We start from the raw sequence: 26848 nt of genomic DNA on the forward strand, positions 1-26848 counted from the left end.
TAGCTGGAGGAACAGGCTTCTTCGCACTAGATTGAACCCCATTAGATGTCTTCTTTGCGTTAAATACTGGCTTGCTAAAAATCTGTATAAACAAGGGAGAACAAGGAATACAGAATCATAAAAATATTTAACATAAAAGTGTGGAAATTTAGTTTATATTGAAATCTCCGGTTCAGTGCCTTTTAGATTTTGATTCGGTTTTGGAAAGCATGTATCCTGAAATCTTGCTCATCTCGTACAACAGTCCGGCCGAGAACAAGAAACTGCAGCCAAAATCGATGAGCCGCAAAGCAATCGCGGGCTTTTAGCCGAAGTTATGAAGAGATGAAGACGGACGGATACCGAGCAGAGAATTAGGGTTTTACCAGGTCGTGATACAAACTCGATGCACAGTGCCAGCAGCAACAAGAGCAATGGCTTCTGCCAGTATGACTGCCAACGAAAAACAAGAGAAAGACCTTCAGTAGATTGCAAAAACTTTCTTTATGTACCCTCTTGCCCTCAGTAGCTAGCTAAAAGGGGAATCAATGAATTTAAAGAGTTTGTCTCGCGTGATGGAGTAAGATATCAGATGAAAAATTCCAGGTTCCAAGAACTAATCAGCAGGAAAGGATTGATATATTAGCATGTCAAAGAAACGAATTTATCAAAAAATTGTAAATCCCAGATGCAAAAGATTGAGACTTTATCTGCATTTCTCCGATCTAGAATCCTCAAAATTCAGAACTAATGATTGAGAGGAGATAAACAAATACAGCAAGGCCATAAGCAAACTGCATTAGCAAATCACTCTGAGACAGAGAAAAAACCCAAGCGACCATTCGAAGGAATCATAAACAGGAAAGTCTTAGATGATTTTGCAAGTGCAAACGCCATACAGGATGTCATAGTGAGAAACTTACCCGCGCCCCAACCAGTTCTCATGCCAGATGATTCCTGGAAATTACCAATGAACTGCAAGCAAAAGAAATTACAGCAGTACAAAACATCAGCAACCGATACTTTTGAGTGATCAGAACCTAATTTCAGAGTCAGAGCCATAGAATCAAGGATCTCAAATCTCAAATTTCAGCAAAGATTTGTGCTTGCACACACCTAAGGTTTGCACAAAATGGAGACTTTTCAAGAATATGAGAAGAATCTAAAAGCAGACAAGAAAAACTTACGGTCAGAGACACCAGAAAGAGGAGGGAGCTGGTGAACCCTCCAAGGATGGTGAACAACTCTGAAGAAGCTAACTTAGCCCGGTACATTTCTTGAAGCGAGAGGATCACAGTGAACAGAAGAAGAGAACAGAGCATGGAAGTTCCAGCTCCCGCCATTGATTTCACTTTCTTCCCAACCAAACACGAAAAAGGAAAGAAAAAACATCGCTTCAGGCATCGATTAAACGGGACAACACACAGAATTTGATTCCGAAAACAAAAACAGCTCGCACTGATCTACTGTTCGAAAAGCTAGAAACCGCAAAGGGGGATTAGCGGATAAAGATCGTCAACTGAAATTCAAACGGGAAAAAATCGATAACTGAACGCGTTACCTTAGAAACCCTAACAGATCCGATCCCTCTTTCTCCTCACTTCTTCACTTCGAAGACCGGTGAATCCCGACGACGGACATCGACGAAAAGAAAATAGAACTAGGAATCCTAAGTCAAATGACGATTAAACCCATCATTCATCGCTGATATTACAGAACTACCCTCCCATCGAAAACGACATCGTTTCACCGCGTTACAACTTACAAGGACGCGGGCTCTTGCCTTAAGCGGGGAGAAAGCGAGGCGGTCGTTGGAATCGCTGCTGATGGAGCCGCCGGAGTGTCCGGTGTGTCTTCAGTCCTACGACGGCGCGTGCACTGTACCGCGCGTGCTAGCCTGTGGCCATACGGCGTGCGAGGATTGCCTCACGAACCTCCCGAAGAAGTTTCCCCACACGATTAGCTGTCCGGCATGCACTGTCCTCGTGAAGTTCCCATCTCAGGGCCCATCAGCTCTCCCCAAGAACATCGATTTACTCAGATTGTTTCCTTCGAGTCGTCAGAATTATCTGAAACCTAGCCGGAATTGTGAAAATTTTGTTGACTTTGTCCCTCGATCCTGGTCCGACGACTTCTATACCATTTGGAAGGATCGGGTTCTTCCGTATGACGCCATTTCCGTGGAAGACGGCCAGAATGATGATGGAGATTCTGCTTCTTCGTCGCTGTTATTTGGGTGTTTGAGGGATGAGCAAAGGTTGAGTCTTTTACGGGTTGCTTCTTTCCAACATGAGGAGACTGGTTCTGTTTTCAAGTACAGTTATGTCAGAAAGATGATGGAATGTTTGTTTGGAATGAGAGAGGAGGCAAGATATGAGCTTGACGTGATTTTGTCAGCGAAACAGAGGGGGGTATGTAGAGTTTTTGGCTTGTGGGGTAATTTGGAAGATGGGTTGTTGTATTTAGTAGGTGAGAAGTTATCTGGATTTTGTTTGGATGAATTTGATAATCTGCTTGAAGATAACATTCCGTGCTTTGCCGTGATTGGTATGCAAATATGCGAAACAATTTTCAGTTTGCAAAAGGAAGGGGTAATCACAGGCTGTTTGAGCTTTTCATGTGTGAAGTTTGATGGTTTTGGGAATGCGTATGTTGACTTGATCGAGTTATTGGAAGCTGGAAGAAACGTGAATAGACTTGTTCTCGAAGAAGCTAGTCAGTGCAGTAAACCGATCGGTCTCATAGAAATGGGGGCGATAATCCGTGGTTTACTAAAGAAGGGAACTTTTTTGAGCCCCGAGGTGTTGTTTGAATTGTTGAAAAAACAAAAAATCGTAATAGCAAGTGCCAGCTCAAAGTATTTGGTTTCTTATAGCTCTGATGTCTGGCCATTGTGTTTTGTTCTACTCAATTTTCTCTTTGGGAAACACTTTACTGATGAGCTGTTTGAAAGTGTAGATTGTGTGGATACAAAAGGAAATGGAGAGGAACTTGAGGATTTTTTGGCACTACACACAGGTTTGACAGAGAAAATACGTTTCCTGCTGGAATCGAAACTTGAAGGGAAGTTTGAATCACTGTGTAAAACTCTTTGCCGATGTTGCAGTCTTGATCTTCATGCTCGACCAGTTGTGTCAGATCTATGGAGATGCATCAGGGAACTGATTATAAATTCACGGTTTATTTCTATGATTGGATTCGATAGTACAACTTCTGATAAAGTAAAAGACAGTTGTTTGGTTATTGGTGAATTGAGCCAGATGATAAAAAAAAGATCCAGCGAACTGGAACGAGATGACTTGACTGGAGCAGAAAATGGCAGAGGGGCAAACGAGAGTGAAGCTGATACTGATTTTGTTGGAAGACTCTCAGAGGGAAACATAAAATCTAAAGACATGCATGGACACCTGGACTGTGTCACGGGTTTAGCTATCGGAGGTACACATCCTTCTTATTGCTTTCTTCTTTACAAATTAGACATATTTTTGTGAGCAAATGATCAAACTGTCCATGATTTTCTGTGTAAGAATATGATTTAGAAATCACGCACATGTATTTCTCTCTTATATGCTCAAATTGTATCTGGTTCCTCTTTTTTTTTTCTCTGTGCAGGTGGCTTTCTCTTTAGCTCCTCCTTTGATAGAAACATCCATGTATGGTCTCTGCAGGTACAATTGTCATCAGGTTTCCATGGATTTATGCTCTTGTTCTTCTAACCATGGGGACAACTTTCTGATAGATGAAACATGAAAGCTCCATACTCTTTGCACAGCTTATGTGCCATAGTTTTCTCCTTATCACTAGTGTTCCTTGACCCTAATTTCACCTATATGGTTGTACAATACCGTTTACAGGACTATTCTCTTGTGCATACATTTAAAGGCCATGAGGATAAAGTCATGGCTTTGGTGTATATTAATGGAGAGGAACCACTTTGTGTCAGCGGTGATAGCGGAGGAGGGATATTTGTGTGGAGCATTAGTCTTCCTCTCAGGCAAGAACCATTAAGAAAATGGTGCGAGCCAAAAGATTGGCGTTATAGTGGCATTCATGCCTTGACATTTGCTGAAGATGGATATCTCTATTCTGGAAGCGGGGATAAGACTATCAAAGCGTGGTCATTGCAGGTAACTTTACAGTTCTTTGTATTGTACCCTATGAAACTTTCCCTGATGGCCGTTCATCTTTTTGTTAATGGCAAAGATTTCTTCCCCAGGATGGTAAACTGGTTTGCACTATGAGCAGCCATAAATCCGTAGTTTCAGCACTGGTTGTAAAGAACAGTGTACTATACAGTGGAAGCTGGGATGGAACCGTTCAATTGTGGAGCCTAAGTGACCACAGTCTTTTGGCAGTGTTGGGGGAAGAGACACCCGGCACTATAAGATCAATATTGTCTTTAGCTGCCGATAAGCAAATCTTCGTGGCAGCTCATGAAAGTGGGACCGTAAAGGTTTAAAATCACCCTCCCGGCATTTTGTTTGGCTTTCTCGTTTTCATGTTCTTGTGCTTAGCCGATGATGAATCATGGTTTTTTTTTTCTGGCTCCTTCTTAGGTATGGAAAGATGATTCCTTTGTGAAGTCCATCCAGATTCAAAGTGGTGCAATTCTCAGCATTGCCTTGGACGGTAAATGGCTATTCACTGGAGGTTGGGACAAAACTATCACTGTTCATGTAATCCTCTATTCTCAAGAGCTGTGATATCACTGCTAAAGATGAATCATACATACATCTATCGGGCAAAAAAAATCAAAACTTTAGCTGTTATCTTTCGTGGGTTTGGTGCTTTGAGCTTCTGTTTCTAACGGCTCCTCTTCCCAAACTCTCGTTTCGTAGGAATTGACGGGAGATGAGATAGCACTAGACTGTAAGCACGTTGGGTCCATCTCGGGTTCTTCAGTAGTCACGTCTTTGTTATACTGGGAAGGCAAGCTCTTTGTGGGGTTTGCAGATAAGAACATCAAAGTAAGTGACATGTCCATCTTCTGTTTCTGCCATTGTAACTTAATAGCAAAAAAAAAAAAACCACACATTCTGTTTCTGTTTTTTTGTGTTTTCGGGTACCCTTTGATGAAGTGTTCCATGACACGACCAGGTTTACTATTACGGAAGCTGAAGGAACTTGAGTTTCTCAGATTGTCCTGCCAGACCATTTGTCTACAAGTTTGGGTTTCTAATTATTGGTGCCATATCAGAAGATCTCAACACGTGTATATATATATATATGGAGTGAGTTTGTGTATCTATACATATATTATATATATATATATATATGAATCTTCTTCGTGTACGTATAGATATAAATCCATATCAGTGTCTTGTGCATTTCAAAAACCAGAAAAAAAAAAGAGTCAAGAGTTCATGGCTAAGGAGCCAAGATTCCAAGCCCTCATGTCTCAGTAATCAATTTATAAATTATGATTAATAGTCTCATGATTTATACATCGGATTTTCAAAGATTCTGATAATAATGATAATTATAACAGTATTCGCTGCTTAGTGTTTTTTTCCTGACAAAGAGAAATGGAAAGAAGAAAGTGAACGATTACAAGGAGGCAACACTCTGAACTCAAAACACTCGAAAATACGAAACAATATAATTATATACTAACAAATAAAAAAATAAAAAAAGAAGGAAGAAGCCTTAAAACATGGAAGTTAGCAAACAGCAAAATACTTAAAAACCGTATAAAACTGTGATTGGGATTTGAGAACGTGTAATGTGTGACCTTTCCCCCCTAGACGGCATTCCAATGATCAGAACTCCTAGGCGTCTCCCCAGTCGCTGTGGCTGTCGATTTGAACGGTCCGCTCGACCCGAACAGGTCGGTGTCATCGAACCCGAACCCGTGTCTGAAATCCGAGTCTGTCGTGCTTTGGATAGAGTCGAATCTCACCAACTTAGCTTGCGGGGACCGAGAGAATCCGCCGCTCTCGTGGGCATTGCTCGATGACTCGAAGCTCTGCGAGTTGAAGGAATCGTATCTTTGATAGTTGAAGGAATCGAACCTGGAGACCGCGAAAGGGTCAGGCTCGCTCGTGCTGCGCATTGAGTCCGTGCGGGATAATGAGGTGGCATCGTTGAAAGAGTCGAAGCGAGAGAAACTGTCGAACGAGTAATCGGCTGAGGAGTTGTGGGCGGGTGTGCTCGGGACAGAGTCGAACATGAAGGGACTTCTTCCTGGGAAAAGGTTGTCTGAACGAGGAGTCTCCGAAGCGAATAGCTTCCCACCGAAATCCGACATGCTATAGGCTGGGGTGCTGGGAACAGACTCATCAAAGAATGAGGACTTCTTCTCGGGAAAGACATTGCCTGCATAGGAGGCAGGAGTGCTCGGAACAGAGTCATCAAAGAACGATTTCTTGCCCATGAACGAGGTAGAAGCATTAGCAGGCGTGCTCGGAATGGAATCAGCAAATACAGAAGGTTTTCCAGCAAAAGTGTGGCCGGAATCTGCAGGGGTGCTTGGGACAGAATCAGCAAATACAGATATTTTTCCGGGGAACAAGTTACCAGAGTTGACGGAACCTGTTTTTATCGGCTTTATGCTGAAATCATCGAATCCAAAACCAAAACCGATATCCTTTTCCTGCATAAAAAAGAAAAAGTTCAAACAAAACGAAACCTTTATGGTTATTCATGTTTCATCGATAAGCATATAGTAGTGAACGAAATAAATATCATCCAAAGCAGCAAAATTCCGAACCTACGAGATAATGAATTACCTTTCCATTGTTGATTTTGAAGCTTGAAACTGAATCTGCATCATAGTAACCTTCAATGGCTTTACCAGTAGAAGAAGCAGGAGAATCACGATCATCATGATCACTGGAAAAGTCAAATAAAAACGTAAATACAACGGAACAAATCATCACAGAAGAACTTTCCAGCCACCTTTCAGCAGATTTTCACACCGAAATGAGTGACATCCACTGCCTAAGAAAATGTTAACCAGAACAAAGTCGGGTCAAAGATAGAGAACGGACCGACCTCTTTGTGTATTTTGAGTGAGGTGAACTATCATCAGCTTTGATACCCTTTGTAATAGCAGATTCGTTGTGGAATCCGTTTTTGTCTCGGTCGCCGCTTTCGGGTGTCTTAGCATCCGACAGCTCGGTCGACGATTCCTTTTCAGCAGCATCTTTCAGAATCTTCTCAGCTTTAGAGTCATCATCATTTGATGGTGATGCATCTGAACCTTCCTTTGGTGACACAGTCGTTTCTTTTTTATGGATTGGAGTTTTTTCCTTTGGTGGGGCTACGACATTTTGGACATCAAGAGTGAGCTCCTTGACAACGGCATACCCTTCAAGCCACAAAAAAAATTAGGTTCATAAATTTATTTAGATTTGTGAATATAAGGATTTTTTTTTTGGTGTTTTCCCTATCTAAAATTAAATTTCCAGAAAATGGGCTAGATCCATAGTGTTCTTAGATAACTCTCTGGTAGAGCAATAAAATCTTAGATATAAACAGGCAGTATACCTTCCTCCTCCAGCTTATCCCAATCTTCATCCCAATCAGCAGCATCTTCTTGAATCCCAGGTTGCCAACCTGTAAGAACGATCAAATCACTTCATATAAACAAAAGGAACAAATGCTATGTATATACATGCAAACATCTTAGCCAATCAGCAATAATATACGGTAAACCAAATATATTATATTCCCTGAATAAAAAGCCCCAAGTAAAAGCAGTAGGAGAGGTATATTCATTGTCATACAGCGTCAATGTATAACCCGAGACTTTCATCAGAAATAAAGTAGCAGACAGAGGTTTTCAGTGATTGATAAGTGTCCCACATTGGAAAATGAGAGGGATTTGGGCCAATATATAATTAAGGGTCAAACCTCCACTCTTAAGCTAGCTTTTGTGGTGGAGTTAGGACCTAAACCTTATTAATTGGTATCAGAGCCTAACTCTCTACTTTCCGGTGGGCCTTTGACGGACCGTTCTCCTGCGGACATGCGGTCGACTCGGTGGTTGTGGGACGGTCGGGAGAGGAACGGTCGGGAGAGGAACGATCAGGAGAGGAACGGTCGGCGCGACCGCCCGAGAAGCCGCCAGCGACCAGATTTGCCCCAACACCGTGGACGTCGCTGTCTAAAGGGGGCGGTATTGATAAGTGTCCCACATTGGAAAATGAGAGGGATTTGGGCCAATATATAATTAAGGGTCAAACCTCCACTCTTAAGCTAGCTTTTGTGGTGGAGTTAGGACCTAAACCTTATTATGATTATAATGGATTAGAACAGAAAATTTTCAAACAGTTTCAGCTACAGATCAAGAAAATATAGTGAGAAAGAGGAGAGGAAACTGGAGAGAAACTATACCGAAAGGAAGTTCAACCAGGGAAGTGGGTTTTCCACGCAGTCCATATTGTTTGCAACGTTCATTCAAAGTTTTTACCAGTTCCTCAAGACCTGATTGAATGTGCTCAGTACGCTCCTACAAGAAAACAATAAGCAACCTGCAACTACAAAATCAAATGCAATCAACCTAAATAGTACATATGGCTTACTTTAATAACACCATCTTCAAGTTTGCCTTCCTCGAATTTGACAATTGCATGGTACAGTTCCATTTTTATCTCCTGCGATTATGGGGCACTCATCACTTTTTGGAAGGAGGCATACACTATACAAAATGCAGATAGTTCAAAGTATTAGCCATGTTCCATGAATGGAACTGTTACATTACCTGTACATCACGGAATGTGGCCTCTTCAATAGTTAACTTTGAGCCAACATTGCCAGATTGCTTGTACTTCTCTTCGTATTTCTTTGCTAAAGTTTCAAGCTGGATTACATGGCGATTACTATTAGCTAAACTAAGTGGATCTTGACACCACTACCGAAGAACCTCTGCAGAACAAAAATTGAACAAGTACCTCTCGGTTATCAGCAGACACCCTTTCTGTAATCTCATTGAACCGATTGTCACATCTGCTCTTGTACAAAACCTAACACCCAAGGATCCAGTAGAAAATATTAAAGAAATAAACATACATTTAAGGGGAAAACCTGAAAAGCATCCACATTTCCACTGTAACAGAGACCATTTAATCATTAAAATGAAGAAAGTTGCATAACAATCACATGAATTTGCAATCAGAAGGATTGATAAACTATTTGGAACACAGAATGCGCTGGGGTCCCAGATTACTTTGAATTTTTACTAACATAAACAAGCTTAACTGTTAACAGAAAAAATACTAACATTGTTCACAGCAATTGTTCAAATGTATAAGGCATGGTATATATAATTACCTCCCCACATCACATAGCACAAGTAACAAAAACACGCAACATAGGTGAGGAGCCAGGGCTTTGCTAAAGCTAAGGTTACAACAACCATACAGGCTACAGCTGGGCTTCTGAAACGTTCCTCAGGAACAAAAATTCTCTAACAGTGATTAATACGAAATTGGCAGTACAACTTATATAGAGGTTGATATAAAATCGAAAGTACAACATAAAATATTATATTTATAATGATATCCATAAGAAAAAGCTATGTAAGATCTTGGTAGCCAGGATACATCTTAGAATATCGATAATACGTAAACCTACAAAGTAAATCAAATCAAACATTAATCATCTCAAAGACTTCTTTTAAGAACAGTATAAAAGGGCCAGTTCAATCAGTACGAGAATGTATGATAACCAACCTAAGTTTTACCTCAGGTAAAGGTTTTTAAAGTAGTAACTCCAAACAAAGAACACTGAAAAACTCAAAAAGAAGCAAAAAGCACAAGAGATACTCACAAGTTCCTGCATCTTAGCATGGAAGAACTCAATTTTCTGTTTTGAGTCCGCTAGTTCTTTTTCAAGTTCTTCAACCTGGAAAACAAAATAAAATAATTTTGAAAGGAAGAAAAGGCTTGTCACATAAAAATGGTCTCTAGGTTGAACCAACACAAAACACACAGAAAGGTATGACCAACTATGAACCACAAACACAACAAACTGAACAAAGATCTATCATGCAATAGAGAAGCTACAAACTGGACTAGAATAAAGATGGGCAAAGTAGAGTCTCAGTCTATACTTGGGAACCTTTACATGCCAAGGAAATTAGCTACGAGTTTTTTTTCAATAGAAGTTGAAAATTTTGGAGGCTTTTAAACTCAAGTATGACTCTCTGAATCCATCTTGGTTCCTTATGACATTAGCACATGTAGACACAAGAGAACAGAAACATTCAAAACGATAACAAAAACTCATAGTAACCAAAAAATGCAACACACTAACACATTAAAATCAGAGAAAAGCCGGAGAGTGCCTTTTTCTCAACAGTGGTTGCCTCTTCAAACTTTGAGTTAAGTGAATCCTGCTCCTCTTTGCTAAGCTGATCGACCAGATGTTTTTCCAACACAGGAATTTTACGCTTTGGCTGAGTGGGCTCAGCAGTTCCATCACTTTGAGAACCAAGAGTGGGCCTCGGTGGTTTTCCTTTGGGAACAGGTGGTGGCCTCGCCGTCCCAGGAACTTGTTGCTGTTGGAAACCTACAAAAGTTGCTCAAATGTGAATCTGCCAATACCAGACAACTGAAGCAAGTACAATAGAAAAGGTTGTGTGTAGTGTGGTACCACGAGCAGCTCCCCATGGTGCATTGCCGTGTGAGGCCACAGGTTGACCAGGAGCAGAAAACATACTCTCGCTAGCTATTATAGTACTGGGAAATACAGGCGGAAGGGGGCGACTCTCCCTATAACGCTCCATAAGATAGACCGCAATACAAAACTCCCTCAAGGAGAGCATGCTATCATTATCTTGATCAGACAAATCCCATATCTGCTTCAAGATCTCTGAAACACCAACAACATCAATATGACAAACACATAAAGAGAACTTAATTAATTCTCTCTGAACATTCAACAGTAGTGCCTAAGAAAACTCACTATAATTACCATAGCATAGACCACACATTAACCAGAAACACAATACTTGCACACACCTCAAACGACATAAAGCTGATACAAATTGTCCGAACAAAATTTACAAGTGTCACTCCGTTATTCAAGTTCAGCATGATAACAACGAGCTCAACTTGAACCAAATTTAACTATCAAGATAACGTATAAACCAAAACAAAATAGTTGCAGCCTACCTCGTGGGAGCTTCCAACTTAAGAAAAGATTCCGTGCCTGGTGCCCAGTGATTTTACCATCTCTATCAGTGTCAACTTGCACAAACACCTTCGCATATTTTTGGACATCAGCTGGCATCATCTTAGGCCAAGAGGCGTGGGGCTGAGACAAATGGCTGGGAGCTGAATTTCCAGTTCCAACAGGAGAGCTCAAAGGACCAGAAGCTGCACCAGAGGGAGAAAATTGATGCCCTGGTTTCCCAGTATATTGATGCTGAACACCAACAGCCTGCTGACCCAGTGAACCCTGTGGTTGAACTGAATTTTGTCTAACGACAGGTCGTGCACCACCATGAGAAGCCACAACAGTCCCAGTGGCAACAGATGTGGCCACATTAGACTGCTGATTTGGCTGTGAGGCAGAAACTGAAAATACATCTCCAAATAACGAATCAGATGCAACTGTGTTTCCAGCAAGCTCCTTGGGATCCTTGACTACTGATTGATTGGATGGAGTACCTGAACCATGAGCAACTGGAGGTGCAGATGAACCATGGGAATTGTGCAAGACAACTAATTCCCGGGGTTTGGTTATCCTAGCCCCAGATGTCGTATTTGGTCTTGGTTGAAGGCCAGTTGTTGAATTAGGTGGCGTTAAACCATATGCATTCTGACTCAAAGGGACTTGCAAATTCACTTGCACCGAAGGGTTACCAGTCCTTCCACTCAGCCAATCAGATGGCACAGACTGATTTACAGGACGAGGCACATCAGTCCCTACTGTTGGCACACCTTGGCTTCGAAAGTTTTGCTGTGGCTGGGAAGGTGCAGCATGACTAGTGGTTTGTGGTGGTCCCCCAAACTGCTGGCCTAAGGCTACTTGTTGGTTATTAGTGCTTATATTTCCACCAACTTGTGTCCCTCTCATCCCAGCAGTTGTAGATGGCAGTGATGCAATGCCAGTAGCCTGTGCAACAGGCATACCTGCCCTAGGCTGTGGGGAAGGTGTTGCAGCAAGATTTATTTTGGGAGCAGGAATATTGGCTGAAGCAGGACTATAGAGCGCTGCCTTTATTATCTCAGGGGTTAACTCCCGTTTACTTTGTGCCACCGTTACCAATTTTAGAGCATTATAAAACTCAGCTCGACCAAGGTAACCAGCTTTCTTCGAATCTGCATATGCCCATACCTACAATGGAACAATCCAAGGAATAATTCTATCATGTAACGGGGATCAAGAAAAAGCTTTAAATCAGAACCCCTCAGCAGATGTTAACTCCAGAAAGTCGTTGAAGGTTTACACGTATGCAGAATATTCCAGATGCACTCATTAAATATATGGTAATTAGAACTTAGAATTGCTAATATATCACCCATATGCTATTGTGAACTCAATGCACATTCACCAAATAGAGAAAACATGTGTATCAAACATAGTTCTGGAAAACACTGCATTATCTTGTACGGTTCAACTATATCACCCAACAAATCCATCAGAGATCTTATTGCGAGAAAATTGCAGCACAAGAAATACTAAAGTCTTCAACCCGACAAAACAATATGCACTAGCTAGTACAAAACAGCCATTTGTAGTCTCAACGGCAAACATTTTCAGCTTGAACTAGGATCTCCACTCGGATAGCATCAAGGAACCAATCATCTCCAGAGTGAAAAAGTTAAAAGACCCTTGAAGCAATCCAGCAGAGATCAATGTAAATTCCTAAGAAATGATCCAATGTAAATTCCTAAGCAATGATCCAATGTAAATTCCTAAACCCATAAGATCCAATGCAAAAATTGAATTACATCCAAATAAATGGACAACCAAAGAAACGAAATAGAGGGAGATTCAGGGAAAGGACCTGAGCAAGGACGTGTTTGGGCAAATTCGACCCCTGAAAGAAAGCAACAGCCTCAGCTCCACTGATGTGACCATCACCATCCAAATCCGCCCTCCTGAAATACGCATCGAACAGATCCTCGCCGCCGGCCGGCCTCGGCGCCGCCATTTCGCGTGTTCAAAAAAAGGAAGGCGTCCCAAATCCACCAGCTGAAACAGTGTCAAGAAATCCCCCACCTCATAAGCACCGAAGAACAGGGCCCAATCTCCGCCGCACGAGAAGAGACACAAAAAAAAAAAAGCCTAACCCGAAAGGACCTCCCCTCCCCAGATAAACACGAGATCAGTACGAGAAACCATAAACAGGGAGGAATCTCGATGGAAACGAAGAAAAACAGAGATAATATCGGTGAAAGTGACGGCTAAGCAGCAGCCATGGAAGGGTGCGACGAGGAATAAGACGAAGATGACTCCCCGGCATAGACAATTCGGGGCACCGGGAATTGAGATGGAAACCGGTAAGAGAGGGGGAAGCCGGGAAGGGGTTGAAGATTTTTGGGAAAGTTACATAAATAAATCATAAAAGAATAACCTCACCATGTTTTAAAAAAAAAACATTATTTCTCTAGAAATATTCATTCCATTTATCAAAAATAAAAAGCATGCTATTTTTTTTTCTTCTAAATACACAATAATAAATAAATTAAATATATATTAGGATCAGAACAAAACAGTTAAATGTGGATTACAACAACTGTCTTAGACAAACGGATTAGAGTATATCTGAAACACAACAAAATTGAAGAGAAGGGACCTCACAGCAATGGACAGGGCAGCCTCGTACATTACAGGAACTGTACTGTCTATCATCTGCCAAAAAACAGAACACCCTAAGTCACTAGAAACCCCAGAATCATTTCACAAGCTTTCTCATGATTTCGGATTCAATAACAAACAGAAGAACAGTTCCAAATTCCAATCCAACAAAATGATGACTGTATATATATATATATATATGTTGCAGCAGATGATTGATCACTTTGATGGATCTCCTCAGCAAATCTTCTGCCCTGCAAGGCTGCACCTGCTGTTGTTGTTGTCTATATAAAAGATGGTTTCATGGCTTCGAGCATTAAGGACATGGAATTAAGCCAAATCATCGATGGCCTTCAACCTAAGCTAAGCTAAGCTACTTCGGGTTCTAACTCTATCGATAAGCATCTGCCTCCCCGAAAGATCTTCCTCGTACCCAACAACCTGCCATTTTATTCTTATGGTTAAGCGTTAATATCGAAGTGGTGGACGACAAAAACACAATGCACTAATCTTCCAAAACACAAGCGTTAATCGCCTTTCAAACACACGAACCATCTCTGAGAGTAAAAAAAAAAACCCTTCAACCCTTTCTTGCCTCCAATACTAGATCACAATCTCAAATGCTCATGAATAAGTTTCTTCAGAAATTTTGATGAAAGATCTGATGGAATACATAATCTATATATCTTCTAGCAAGATCAACAAGGACTACTCAGTTTGCAAAGCAAGTATATCTTGATTCATGTCTAGTGTCTACACTACGGATGATATTAAGGGTAAAATGAAGGCTTTACCGCAGTTTGCTTTAAATTTAGCTGACAACAGACATGAATGCTTCTGCCATGGAAACAATTCAACAGAAGGAATTTCCAGAGAGTAAGAACAATGACCTGAGATTCTGTTTGCGTCTCACTAAAATTTCCGTAAGTGCCTGAAGTCACACCTCCCGAAGGACTGAGGACTTCATCATGCTTTGGAACCCTAAAACCGTACAACAAGATTAGCATGTAATACTGAAACAAATATGACAAACAATGCAGCTTCAGTTATGATTTGCTTCCATTCGATTTGTACGGAATAATAGGCGATGTATTACCATTTGAAGGATTGTGCAGCAATATTAAGTAAAAATGGCAGTTGAAACAAGACTTTTGAAGGGTTTAGGGTTTGTGTATTTAAACACAACTCTTTTTCAGCAAAACAAAATTCTTTTCGTTTAATTGGATTACGTACGGTACATGGCACTAAAGTATAATACCAGAACTACTCTTCCAAATGCACACAGGCAGTCACCTCAGACGATAGAAATTAGTCACATTACCACCCTGATGAGCAGAGGGGGAAAAAACCAAAGAATAGAGTTTTACCTGTTTAACCAGTGCCTTGAAAGACCGGTGACAGCATGAATCCCGGTGTTGGATTGTTCAACAGCCAAAGAATTAGATGGAAAAAGCTGAAAACGTCAAGGATTTAAACTATTCCAAAAATCGATCTCTCAAAGGAAAAAGCAAAGAAAGAAATGAACAAACCTATAAATAAGGATACAGTTTTATCTGAAATCCTCACAGGAGAATTCTGATCTTGTATCTAACCGGAAAAAGACAGAGGTAAATGGGAAGGAAAGAAAGATGATTTGGATTATCAGACTAAATATCCAGGGAAGGAAGTGATACTCACTTTACTTGTCTGCTCTAACAGGTCCTCGATAGCAGCAGCCACATCTGGAACTACACGACCACTTTCTACATCATTAACAGACTCATTGTCCTCTCCAGAATTCAAAGCATAACCATTATTGCTCGGGTGTTCTCCCATAGGAAGCACATGACCTTCTTGACCGTCTTTCGACAGCCTTGCCTTTTTATTCAACTGCCTTCCAATATCTCCATGTCTGTTGTTTAATTCACCTTCAATGCAGCCATTAGCATCTTTCCTCTCTTCAGATTTACTTACAAACAACGACCCATTAGCCCTCGAGGTCATTGGTACAAACTGTGTAGGAAATTGACTTGCCAAGCAACACCCGGCTTCTCGGTCTTGAGTGGTCATTTGCTTTGGATGGAAATTATCTGAACCAACAACTTGATTCTGCAGAAGAGCAAAAAGAAAAAAGGAATGTTTGTTAAAAAAATTCACATGCCTACGCCAAAGAACCTATGTCAATGGCATGAGGCACTGAAGACCCACCTGTCTAACACATTCATAAACCCAGTCTGATGTTACTGAAACTATCCCCCACTTGCAAGCTGCCTCATACTTTGGCCCATCAGCGAATTTGCATAGCAAGTGAGTGACTTTCCTGGTCAGTTTTTCGACAAATTTTGCCCCAAGAACAAAGCATAGATTTCTCAGGAGCAATCTATCTTTCTCCTCATATTGAGAAACACAAATACGAAAACTTTGGAATCCAGACAAAGGAGTCTGGCAGGGTAGAGGGGAATAGAGGATGTGACTACCAACATCAAGTAAACAGCCAACCTACACCATAATGAAGCATGGATAAGAAATTTTAAAAATACATGGGCAAAACTTTGAGAATAATAGACAACAAATCAACTGCAGAAGATGAGAGCGAAAACAGTAAGAAAAGGCTTAAATGGATGATGATATAGCAGAATTATCCATTCACTCCGACCATAAAGCACTGCATACTCAATGGAACACCTGATAGATAATAGGTAGCCGCCGAGAAAGTATATATTACCTCTAAACAAGATCTGACCCAATGACTCGAGACATAAGTAGTTTGGGTGGTCCAAGCGGTCCTAGGGATCACTCCATGACATTCAACAGTAAAATCAACAGTGTGTTTAAAAGGATCATTTACCACTTCTCCCCCTCCTACATTGACCCATTCCACGATTTCAGCCCTCTGCAAAGAAATCAAAAGGAAAAACAGCAATGAATAGACCGAAGAGACACATCTCTAAGAATGAGGACCCAACATCCATCAGGGAAAAACATTCTTCTGTTCTGATTTCTGATGAGTTCATACCCTGTCTTCAGGAAAAGAATGTGAGAAACAAAATGATTTCCCTCTAAATACAAATAATGTTGTGCCTTGCTTGTTCTGATCATTGGAGTCGCGATGTGTTCTCTGTTCCATACTTTTTCTATTTTCAAGAGAAGGAAATGACTCCTTTTGCTTGGGTGACCCCATATTAGCTTCTACATGGATCTTTTCTTTCCTACCAGATTCTACCCTGCCTTCTACATGGATCTCTTCTTTCCTACTAGATTCTACCCTGACTTCCACATGGATCTCTTCTTTCCTACCAAATTCTACCCTGTCTTCAACATGGCTCTGTTCTCTCCTACCAAGTTCTACCCTGTCTTCCACATCGATCTCTTCTTTCCTACCAAATTCTACCCTGTCTTCAACATGACCCTGTTCTTTCCTACCAAGTTCTACCCTGTCTTCCACATGGATCTCTTCTTTCCTACCAAATTCTACCCTGTCTTCTACATTCTTCCCAAATAACATTGCTGCACCAGTCGAATCACTGATACTCCTTGCAGAGGTATCATATGGCATGGTTCGACGAAGAGAGGTTTTACTCTCATCCATATCGGGTATCCCTGCAAGAGATCCCTTGATTGAGCATGTAGAATCTATATTGCACAAAAGACAGGTGGGTTAGAGAAGCCGAATATGATGTCAAATGGTGCTAGTCAGACACATCTCAGACAGGAGACACAGTCCCACAACCAAAAAACATTAGTGTACGAGATGAGGTAACTGCAAACCTCTTGGAAGAATCAAGTTGTGAGCAGTGTACTTTTTATGGACAGGAATTTCTTTTCTCCCTCGGTCACAATCCTCAAGCCAACCGGTTGTCACCACTTGAATGATGCCTGAAGCTGCTACTCTTCTCGCTTGCCTTTTCTCACTAGAAACATGAAGTACATGCAGAGATCATAAGATTAGTTTGAATATACTTATATAGATCACCCAAGCAGAATCAATCATCATGAGAAAAATAAAACCAGTTCTAAAAGGTGACTTACCCCTCTGAAGGAGTTCCAACAACAATGTGTGTCAGTTTATCATGAAGCTGAATATACCGCGACCCCCCACCTCTGCGTACCATGTTAACAAGTCGGCGCATTTCCGAAGCTCCAAAACCAATAAAGAATATTCTACACTCTGACAAGTACAGGTCATTGTCTTCAGACTCTGAGTCTTCGGCAACACAACCATCGACATTGTTCTCTTGAGGCTCTGTAGTTGGGTCAGCACTATCTCCTTTAACAAAGGCCGTGGGATTCATAGATGAGGAACAAACATTCTGTGAGACAGAAGCTTCTAAATCTGATTCTCTAGACTGAGAACCAGCTGGTACATCAGATTCTGCAGCAGCCGAAGACACTGGTACTGCATTGCCCAACACCTTTTCTTGACCATTCTGGCTCGCTAAGGCTCTTGTTCGTTTAGTCGAGGATGCGAAACCATTATTAACTGGATATGACTCCTCACTGAGACACACTACATATAACAGAATGACAAATCAGTATGAGGGGCAATATTCTAACTTACTCCGGAAACACTATGCTGAATATTGCAGTAAAAGAATGCAGAGAATACAAAAAGCAGTAGACATTACCTTTTCTAGCAATGGACTGATCAAACCATTTCCGAGTTACAATATGAATGTGGCCCCATTTCCGGGCAACTCTATATTTGTCACCTTCAGCGATGTAGGCAACATCAAGGAAAACAAATTAACTAAGACCAAATATCCCCAGATTTTAGGGCACATGAGGCTTGACGAGAATTTCTACCTATATCACAATCAGATAATAGTCATAGTTATATATGATTCTGACTTCAGAGAACCCAAAATTGAAACATTGACAACTTCTGGGATTGAAGATAAATGCCATTTATCAATATGACTAAATATAATAGGAAAATCAGCACGCGACCCATAAAATTATGTTAAAAGGATATATCAGCAATCAAATGTGTACAGTTCTTGGTCAATTCAGCAGAATACTTCCCTCCGTTTTGTGAAATGAGCTTCTCAATCTCCTTACGCTCATCTGATGGTAAAAGCTGATTAGCAACCAACCATGAACCTCAACAGCACAAGAACAAAAAAAAGCCTATTCTCTAACCTGCTGGAATTCTTGTAACACAAATTGTCAACCCAGAAAAAGGAAGAACTTTGTATGGTTCCTGGGGAACAACACGGTGCTCGTTCCAACACTGATGTAACCAATTTAGTGTAACAACTGGTTTCTTCTGAATATTCAGAGCCCACTGCATGGTGAAAGAAACTCACAAAAATCAATTAAGGCGTCCCAAAGAAATAAGCATACACTGTTTTCAAATAGCTTCTTGAAGAAACCTCATCAATCAAATCTGACTATGGAAGGACTATTCTACAATGGAAATCGAACCACTAAAATAGAGCTAACTATTAATAACATCATCCAACCACCATCAGATGATAAAGAGAGAAAAACCCATCACCAACAAGAGTGGGAAGTCAGAGCATAAAAGCATTATCAGCTTTGTCTCTATCATCAAATCTTAGTCCTGATAAGAGTAAAATTACATGAATATGCCAATCTTACAAGCCGTAAAATGCAAATGCATGAAAAAAAAAAGAATGATAGTCCAATACAAAAAATGTTAATAAAACGGGGAAAGAAATAAAAAATTAAAGAATATGGATCACAGTTTTTGAGGAATAGACCTTGTACTTGGCAGCCAAGACATTCTTCACAACTACGAAATTGACATCTGAAGATGCTTTGCCAAGCAATACTCCCCCCATGGCTGTAACCAACTTGCCAATCTTGACCTGGAAATAGTTGCAAGCAACCAGGGTTAGATGGTTAATGTCTGTTTAAATGATATCAGTTGTCCTTAAGAATAGGCAAACGAAATGAAGCACCTTCTCATCCATCTGAAAACCGGAAGCAAGAACTTTTAAACCATCCATCGCTAGGCAACAAGTGAATCCCCCTTTTGGCAGCGGCCTGTTCTCTTTTGCACAGGACAGTACACATTGGGGACCTGCTTCACAACAAACACAATGATTGTTCAGAACAAGAACAAGAGACACGAGAGTAAACAGATAAGAGACACAATCGTTTCCATGTCTAGTTACAACTTAATTGAGTTTAACCACAATCTCAACTTCGGCTAAAGAACCCCAAACACGGACAAAAGAGCTTGATCACATCGATAGATTCCAATCACCAAGCTTGACTCTCTTAATACTGAAGTAACACTTAGGAGTGACATGATAACAAAGACCCAAATGCCGTATGCAAGGAGAAAATCCATTCGGAGAAATATCGACAAACCTTACCTATCAAATTACATCCCTTGACTCTAAGATCCTCGAATTTCTCCTGCAAAGGCCGAAATTTGCATGCAATTCGTGTAAAAAGGGAGCAGGATTTCCCAAAGGTGAAGCGAATCGAAGCTAAAAAAGAGAGAGAGAGAGAACGCGAACATGATTAGGAGACGCGATGACGTGAAAATCGTCAGGGCCGTTGCGGGAAGGGTCGCAACAGAGGAAAATATCGGCGCCATTAAGCTTGAGAGCGTCAAGAAGTGCATCGAAAACCTCCGGCGGAACAAGATTGCGCGACATGAACACATTCGAACCCTTGAACAGTTGCGTGGTCTTCATCTTCCAAACCTACACTCCTCTCCCTCCCTCTCTCCAAGCTTCTGTGAGATTCGAGAAGAAATCGTCAATTCAAACGCCAGAAGCGGCGGAAGAACATTGGGTAGTCGAAGCTTGGGCGACAGACGGGGTGGGTGTTCAGTTCGTGAATCGTGTTTCAAATGGGAGCAAAATTAGACGCGGGAATTCATTTAATTGCCATCAAGACGTCATTACATTTGCCGATGACATATACGGGTTTTGTTACCCTATCATTTCATTTATGAGATGTTTACATTTTCCACATGCATTTATTCTATTTTTAATGTCAATACCAAAAAAATCAACACAGCAAAATCAGAACTACTGCTCTTGAAACCTAATTTTTTTTTTTATACAGAGGAAATCGACTCTTTAGCGTAAACGGAGACTAGAAGTAGACAATATGATGTGTAGAGATTAAAAAAAAGGAAGAACTTCGCTACAAAAAATGGCACAGAAGCTTAATTCCGTACCACCTGCAAACGGGAAGAGAATTAGAGAGGCGGCGAAGAGGTACATAGCTGTCTCCTCCACCAAGACAGCCTCGGCAAGTAACATCATCATCATCATCATTATCATTCATCAGTCATCATCATGTCAACTTGACTGGTTCAGGTTTAGATCCAACCCAGCGGCGGCATGAGGTTTCCGAGGAGGAGCCGAGACAACCTGCAGCTGTGGCTGCTGCTTTGTCAGGGCCAGAACGAGCTGCTTCTCGGGAGGCGGGCCATACTCTTCGGGCTCTGACCTCGTCTCTGTCCTTCTCTTTACCGCCTTTGTTTCTTCTATGTTCCCACTTCCCTTTAGCTTATCGTTCTGTTGCTTCGATCTCTCATGAGAAGAGTCGGGTACATTTGTGGTTGTGCTGGGATCAACGCTTGTTTTCTCTCCGCCATGCTTTTGCTGAACAACTGCAGCTGGATCAGGCCGAACAGTTCCTAACTGCTTCCTCTTCTTCATATTTGCTTCGGTCTTCAAGGTAGAGAGATGTGGGGAAGGATGATAACAGATAGAGGCATGAGGAACATTGGAACAATTCCGAAATCATATGGCTATGAAGTAAATGCCGGAAAATTCTTATCACATACCACGATCTTTTCGTACGCTGCTCTCCGCCTCTCTTTCGCTCGGCAAATGGCACGCTTGATCCCGTGATTGTCCATTAACCGGTTGGGCCACAGTTCTGCCAACTGGACCATTAACATATACAGAGAAGAATTCAGTAAAAGTTCATGAAATCATCATAAGAATCCGGGCAAGGTGTCTGTAGATCTAGAAAACTGAATCGTGAAGAGGGCTTGGAACCAAGTAAACCAGGACACGACAGAAGATTACTGAGTCGGAAAAAGAGATGAATTTACCTCTACATATAGCTTTCTGATCTGTGGACCCACATCTTCATCCAACCCCTAGTCAATCCAAAAAGAAGAAACTGAGTTGATACACGAATAACTAACATGGGTCTAATAAGCAGGAAAGATTTTCATGGCGGGTTATCAAAATAAAGTTTTCATTACATCAACAAAGATATCATATAGATCACAAATTTTGTCCTCCAATGCCGCATCCATGACAAAATTCTTCTTTTGTGGAGCTTTTTCTATAAAGCCAGCGTCTTGAAAATCATCTGATTTTCCAGCTTGTTGTTCTGTTGCCTGTGACATGACAATGTTTAATGTAAGAAATATGCAATGGCTTCAGAGTTCCGAGGTGAATCAATCAACAGTCAGATAAAAGGGAACTAAATCACAAAGAGAGGATTCATTCTATAAGGAATAATTTGAACAGATACCACAATTTTTTTCATGCAAGATAATGACAATTGAATAACTAAATTCACCATTATTGAAAGGAATAGAAGTGTTTATGTAAAACATAGGAGAAAAGAAACCATGAAGATTAAAGCGGAGACAACTAGTACGGTTGAGGGAAGAGAACCTGAGATTCCATCAAAGGGACTTGTGTCTTTATCATCTCGATTACTTCCTTCTTGATCCGTTGGAATTTATCATCTCTCTCCCGGTTTGCAGACATGCTCCCATCAATCATAATTTTCAAGTGCCTCTGAAAGAAGAAACATTACAAACTGTAAGAAATTCAGCTCTAGTTCTAGAAAACCAAGTCTTGCTAGCTTTCTTCTGAGAACAGCATATATATCAACTAAAACTTAACAATTCCATCAGTTTTAACACCTCGGTAGAAAGTACAACGAACAACTATGTTTCAATAAAAAAAATGTCAATATCTAGCAGATAGAGAACATAACCTTAAGTGATCTAAGCTGTATTAGGTGACCAACAATGCTCATAAGGCGATTGATCAACTCCGCCGAAACCTTTCCTTCCTTTGCCTGCCTCAAGGAAGAAAATTTACGCAGTCTTTCTCATAGCCTTTAAGCACAAAAACGGTAGTATGAATAGATGAGATCTCCTACCGCTATCCTAGCAACTTTACCAAGCTTCACTTTTACTTCCCTTGGCAATCTCCTCTTAACTCCCTGGGATGAAGTATCAGCTTCTTGGCACTCAGGCCTTGCTGCAAGAAAAAATTAAGAATATAAGTTAGAATTTACTATAGCAGTATTCTCGTTTGTCATCCACGAACGTCTGTGTGTATGAGAGAGAGATTGGGACTCACATTCTGCAACCACTTTCTCTAATTCCCTGATGGCTTTCTCAAGCGATGAAGTTTTAGGCCTCACATTAGAACTATCTTTTTTCTGAGCAGAGAAAGGTTTCTGCAGAATTGAATAAATAAATTTGATGTAGGTATTTTGGTAAAACGAGGGAGGAGAAAAAAGTTAGCCACGGAGATTCACACTGATTTCAGATGAAAACTAAAGCAAGAAAGCGACTGCTTAAATGAAAGTGAGCTACATGCATGAGAGAAATGATACGCTGTGACTGAATTTTCTCATCGAGTCCTAATATCTTTGTGATCAGAGAATCATCATTCATAGAGACATCAAGATGACAGAGCCTAAATTCTTGTTTCCTTTACAATACCTGACCAATTACAATGAGGATTTGTATTCACTTAAAAAAGTTGGGAAATACTTATTACTTACAGCCTTTTGCATAAGCTGTCTGCTTCCTGTTGCATTCGCCTGTTCATGCATGCCGTTCTTTTCTTTCTTAGTAACTGCTGCTCCTGCCAAAACATTTTGCAGAGAATTCCCTGGCACGGAACTAGATTGTTGGTGAGCACTTTTGTTGTTGTACTTTTGAAGAAGTGCATCAGAAGGTCCAACATCCTTTGCCTTGTGACTTGCAGCATTTTTCAGCTGATGATTTGCTTTTTCGTAATATTTCGCATCTTCCAAAGATAAGGAAGCATTGACAGCTGGGCCTCTGAAAGATGACAAAGAATCTTGTGCTTGTGCTGCCTTTGCATCGGTAGACTTTTTCTTCGATGACTGCCGAGAAGCATTTGATTGATCCTGGACTTTCACATTCACATACTGAGCCATCATACTCGAGCTCTAGAAAGGATTCAAATAGTTCTTCGTAATAAAAGGTGTTACCTTTTCCCCGGCCATCTTAGCCACTTTCACTTGTTTATTCAACACATCAGCAACATCACTACAAGGTTTTGCTGACTCTTTCCTTTGCCTTTTCTTCAATTGCAGGTTAGATGTTGTCGAAGGTTCACTGCTGGAAAAGGAACCAGGATTAGTTGAAATGGAACACAAGATCTTACCCAACTCTCCACCCTTGCATAAACCAGAACCTACATGGAAAGAACATAATACTTTCTGGGAAAGTCAACTTGATTGTTGCATTTTTACCATGCAAATTAATTGCGGAAGAAAGATTGCCAAGAGTAAAGTATCTAACAGTCCTACACTTGGAAAAGCAAAGTACGACAAAACTGCAGAAGAAAAGAAAGCCAGTTAGTTAATGGTTTTTTTTACAAGAGTTTCTCCGCCTGAAATGTTTTGATAATATGCTACCTAGTCTCCATTCTCCAAAGATCTCAGTAAATGACAAGGGTCCAGGGACAGGACAACGACATAGTTAGGTGACAAGATGCAAAGTAAAGAGCAAAGGAAAACTCACATCCGCTCCAACTTTCCTCTATTGACAAAAAAGCCATCATGTTTAACTGCTGAATTATCAACTTCAAAATACTCATTCTGCATAGAAATAGAACAAGAAACAAATATATGATGTCTGCGCTATCAAGCAACTAATGTCATATTAAAAGAAACAAAAGAACATATGAAAGAAGACTAACCAATTCAGCATCATCGATAAATGAATCCTCAGTGTCATACTCATCGTCATCCGGAGAACTATCTAACTCTTCCCCGCTACTATCTTTTCCCTGAGAATTATTCATGTAAGTATACATTATTTAGCAATTTATAGATGCTATGCTGCTGTGCAATATGTTTTGGGTATTAGAACTTCAACGATCCTCTAACCAGTGTCAACAAAAAGAAATAAATAATAAACAAGGACATTGTACCATATATAATCTCTCAATCTTCTCAATAACAGCACTAAAACGATTAGGTTGGTCAGCCTTTTCACCTTCCGCAGGGTGCCCCTGCATTGCATATAACGATACGGTTGTAGGAAATGATTGGGCCAAATTGCATGAAAATAAAGAATAAAAAGGAAGTAAGCCACAAATACTCTCATATTAAAAGTTATAGACCTGTGCTCAAGGATAACCAATTTTCATGTGATAGGAGATTGCTTATAGAACAATTAAAACTACAATATTCACTTATACAACTGTATTCTATCACAGCTCAGTATCCCTTTCTGTATCAATAATGGTAATCGGTCGCATATTCAAGTTATTGACAACTAGGCTATAACAATATAGCTATAGCAGGCGACAACACCATCTATCGAACCTCAACTCCAACTAACGAGCAAATCGTGAGCCACTAAAAATACTACCAGTTCAACTTCAAAACAGTAGTCAGTCACTGAATAATTCGCAAATGAGGTATAAAAAGCAAGAAAAACACAAACAACATCTTATATCTTCATCAGATGAAAGAAAAACGTCCGCCATCCAGCTCAAGGATGCCCCAACTTTCATGTGATAGGAATGCTTTTAGAATGATTAAAATTACTATCTTCACCAGTTCAACTGGAGTCTGTCACTGCTATCAACATTCATTTCTAGATCAACTACAGTAACTGATGGCAGATTCATGTTACCACGATGAGGCAATAACAATGTAGCTATAGCAGGCCATTCGCACCGTCTATCAAACGTCAACCCCCATTACCTAGCAAGTCTAGAACCATAGACAAATACAAGCAATTCAACTTGGGAGAACTAGCAACCATAAAAAGGACGAAAATACAGCCTCCTAGTCCTTTGGTCAGTATCAGTTTCAAGAATTTGTCCGTCAAAACCCTAGTTGCAGATTCAAATTCAAAGAGCAAGGACAACACAATTCCTCCTACCCCCATCTCAATGTTTCAAATCTTTCGGACACTTCTCAGAAACCAATCGGACAAATTCAATTAACGATGAAACTCAGCCCAGGTAAAACCCTAACTATTCGAAAGAAACTGCAGGTCCTAGATACAAGGGCAACAAAATTGACCAGACAGAGACAGAGAAGCACCGAATATGCACAAAACCCTATACGTATATATACATACATACGTATACATGCGTAGTATAGCTAAACTCACCTGTGCTAACCGAGTCTCAAGATTAGGGTTAGCGTTCGGAGGCGGGTCGGGTACCGACGCAGAGGTGCCATTGACCTTGCTCGCCTCCTTCATGAGCTTCTTCCACGAGACATACGTCGTCTCTCCAGGCCGGAGCTCTACAATGAGCAATTGTCGGTCACCGGCGGGGGCGGGCCATTGACCTTGCTCGCCTCCTTCATGAGCTTCTTCCACGAGACATACGTCGTCTCTCCAGGCCGGAGCTCTACAATGAGCAATTGTCGGTCACCGGCGGTGACGAGCTTCGGCGAAGCCCTCGATGATTCACCGGCAGTGAAACCGCCACTCGTGCCCTTGGGTTCCGACATTGGCCGGGTCAGGTCCAGTCCCCGGTTGACTGTCTTCGGAGACAACGAAATTAGGGTACGAATCAGGAGAGGGGATCGGGAGAATAATATGATGTGAAGACTGAAGGCAGAGAGAGGGAGAGATTGAAGCTGCGAATACGATGAAGAATTTCGTTATTTGCGAATTTTAAATGTTAATATTTAAATTCTTAATTAAAATTTTAAAAAATTAATCATTAAATTAGAATCATAATATATATATATATATATATGTTAAATATCTATCTGATCCATTAGCTGCACTTTCCCTCACTTTCTCGCTCCCCAAACACGCCTCCGATGTCGTCGTCGTCTTCTTCGTTGGCCGCAGCTCCGTTCCTCTCTCTACTTCCCTTCGCCTCGAAACCTCCATGTCCCCCCACCCCAGTCCTACACTTGGAAAAGCAAAGTACGACAA

The 26848-nt window shown here is 40.9% G+C and overlaps 5 protein-coding genes across 13 annotated transcripts; 1 reads left to right on the forward strand and 4 right to left on the reverse strand.

The window, feature by feature from the left end:
* Nucleotides 1–156: 156 nt before the first annotated feature.
* Nucleotides 157–1648, reverse strand: LOC104813677 (protein KRTCAP2 homolog). 2 transcript variants are annotated; one of them, XM_010541367.1, is made up of 5 exons: nt 1541–1648; nt 1167–1334; nt 903–954; nt 366–432; nt 157–263 (listed from the first exon to the last, which is right to left on the reverse strand). In XM_010541367.1, the coding sequence occupies exons 2-5, from the start codon at nt 1320–1322 to the stop codon at nt 173–175; spliced, it is 366 nt and encodes a 121-aa protein (XP_010539669.1). In that variant the 5' UTR covers nt 1323–1334; nt 1541–1648; the 3' UTR covers nt 157–172. The 2 variants fall into 2 exon arrangements, with proteins under 2 accessions (XP_010539669.1, XP_010539670.1); XM_010541368.1 differs by having other exon boundaries at nt 1167–1330; nt 1541–1625.
* A 105-nt stretch (nt 1649–1753) lies between these two features.
* LOC104813679 lies at nt 1754–5615 on the forward strand. 3 transcript variants are annotated; one of them, XM_010541372.1, is made up of 7 exons: nt 1756–3417; nt 3592–3647; nt 3834–4106; nt 4196–4432; nt 4536–4655; nt 4818–4946; nt 5077–5615. In XM_010541372.1, exons 1-7 carry the CDS (start codon nt 1806–1808, stop codon nt 5095–5097), a joined length of 2448 nt encoding a protein of 815 aa, XP_010539674.1. In that variant the 5' UTR covers nt 1756–1805; the 3' UTR covers nt 5098–5615. The 3 variants fall into 3 exon arrangements, with proteins under 3 accessions (XP_010539676.1, XP_010539675.1, XP_010539674.1); XM_010541373.2 differs by lacking the exon at nt 5077–5615 and having other exon boundaries at nt 1755–3417; nt 4536–4629; nt 4818–4925; XM_010541374.1 differs by lacking the exons at nt 4536–4655; nt 4818–4946; nt 5077–5615 and having other exon boundaries at nt 1754–3417; nt 4183–4289.
* On the reverse strand, nt 5456–13467 carry LOC104813678 (epidermal growth factor receptor substrate 15-like 1). Its single transcript, XM_010541371.1, has 14 exons — nt 13224–13467; nt 12938–13125; nt 11097–12264; nt 10576–10794; nt 10268–10491; nt 9751–9825; nt 8874–8945; nt 8684–8782; nt 8505–8576; nt 8317–8431; nt 7468–7536; nt 6973–7288; nt 6708–6810; nt 5456–6571 (listed from the first exon to the last, which is right to left on the reverse strand). The coding sequence occupies exons 2-14, from the start codon at nt 13082–13084 to the stop codon at nt 5720–5722; spliced, it is 3531 nt and encodes a 1176-aa protein (XP_010539673.1). The 5' UTR covers nt 13085–13125; nt 13224–13467; the 3' UTR covers nt 5456–5719.
* Nucleotides 13468–13607: 140 nt separating this feature from the next.
* Nucleotides 13608–20549, reverse strand: LOC104813680 (DNA topoisomerase 2-binding protein 1-A). Of its 3 annotated transcripts, XR_771798.2 has the most exons (18): nt 20202–20549; nt 20055–20097; nt 19635–19756; nt 19434–19541; nt 18850–18994; nt 18683–18774; nt 18336–18429; nt 17740–18217; nt 17479–17621; nt 16727–17343; nt 16436–16603; nt 15919–16209; nt 15409–15819; nt 15277–15318; nt 15099–15184; nt 14622–14712; nt 13955–14172; nt 13608–13785 (listed from the first exon to the last, which is right to left on the reverse strand). XR_771798.2 is itself a non-coding variant. In XM_010541376.2 (17 exons), exons 1-17 carry the CDS (start codon nt 20379–20381, stop codon nt 14095–14097), a joined length of 3156 nt encoding a protein of 1051 aa, XP_010539678.1. In that variant the 5' UTR covers nt 20382–20549; the 3' UTR covers nt 13829–14094. The 3 variants fall into 3 exon arrangements, 2 of the variants coding, with proteins under 2 accessions (XP_010539678.1, XP_010539677.1); XM_010541376.2 differs by lacking the exon at nt 13608–13785 and having other exon boundaries at nt 13829–14172; nt 16727–17310; XM_010541375.1 differs by lacking the exon at nt 13608–13785 and having other exon boundaries at nt 13829–14172.
* Nucleotides 20550–20712: 163 nt separating this feature from the next.
* Nucleotides 20713–26541, reverse strand: LOC104813681 (ubinuclein-1-like). 4 transcript variants are annotated; one of them, XM_010541379.1, is made up of 15 exons: nt 26284–26541; nt 26066–26176; nt 24870–24950; nt 24636–24725; nt 24458–24534; nt 23923–24049; nt 23467–23838; nt 23037–23136; nt 22834–22934; nt 22666–22749; nt 22338–22463; nt 21917–22054; nt 21761–21808; nt 21488–21589; nt 20713–21371 (listed from the first exon to the last, which is right to left on the reverse strand). In XM_010541379.1, the coding sequence occupies exons 1-15, from the start codon at nt 26410–26412 to the stop codon at nt 20997–20999; spliced, it is 2061 nt and encodes a 686-aa protein (XP_010539681.1). In that variant the 5' UTR covers nt 26413–26541; the 3' UTR covers nt 20713–20996. The 4 variants fall into 4 exon arrangements, with proteins under 4 accessions (XP_010539681.1, XP_010539679.1, XP_010539682.1 ...); XM_010541377.1 differs by having other exon boundaries at nt 23923–24052; XM_010541380.1 differs by having other exon boundaries at nt 26066–26140; nt 26248–26541.
* Between the last annotated feature and the right edge of the window lie 307 nt (nt 26542–26848).

Source organism: Tarenaya hassleriana, unplaced genomic scaffold (assembly GCF_000463585.1).
Source record: "Tarenaya hassleriana unplaced genomic scaffold, ASM46358v1 Cleome20, whole genome shotgun sequence".
Classification (NCBI taxonomy): domain Eukaryota; kingdom Viridiplantae; phylum Streptophyta; class Magnoliopsida; order Brassicales; family Cleomaceae; genus Tarenaya; species Tarenaya hassleriana.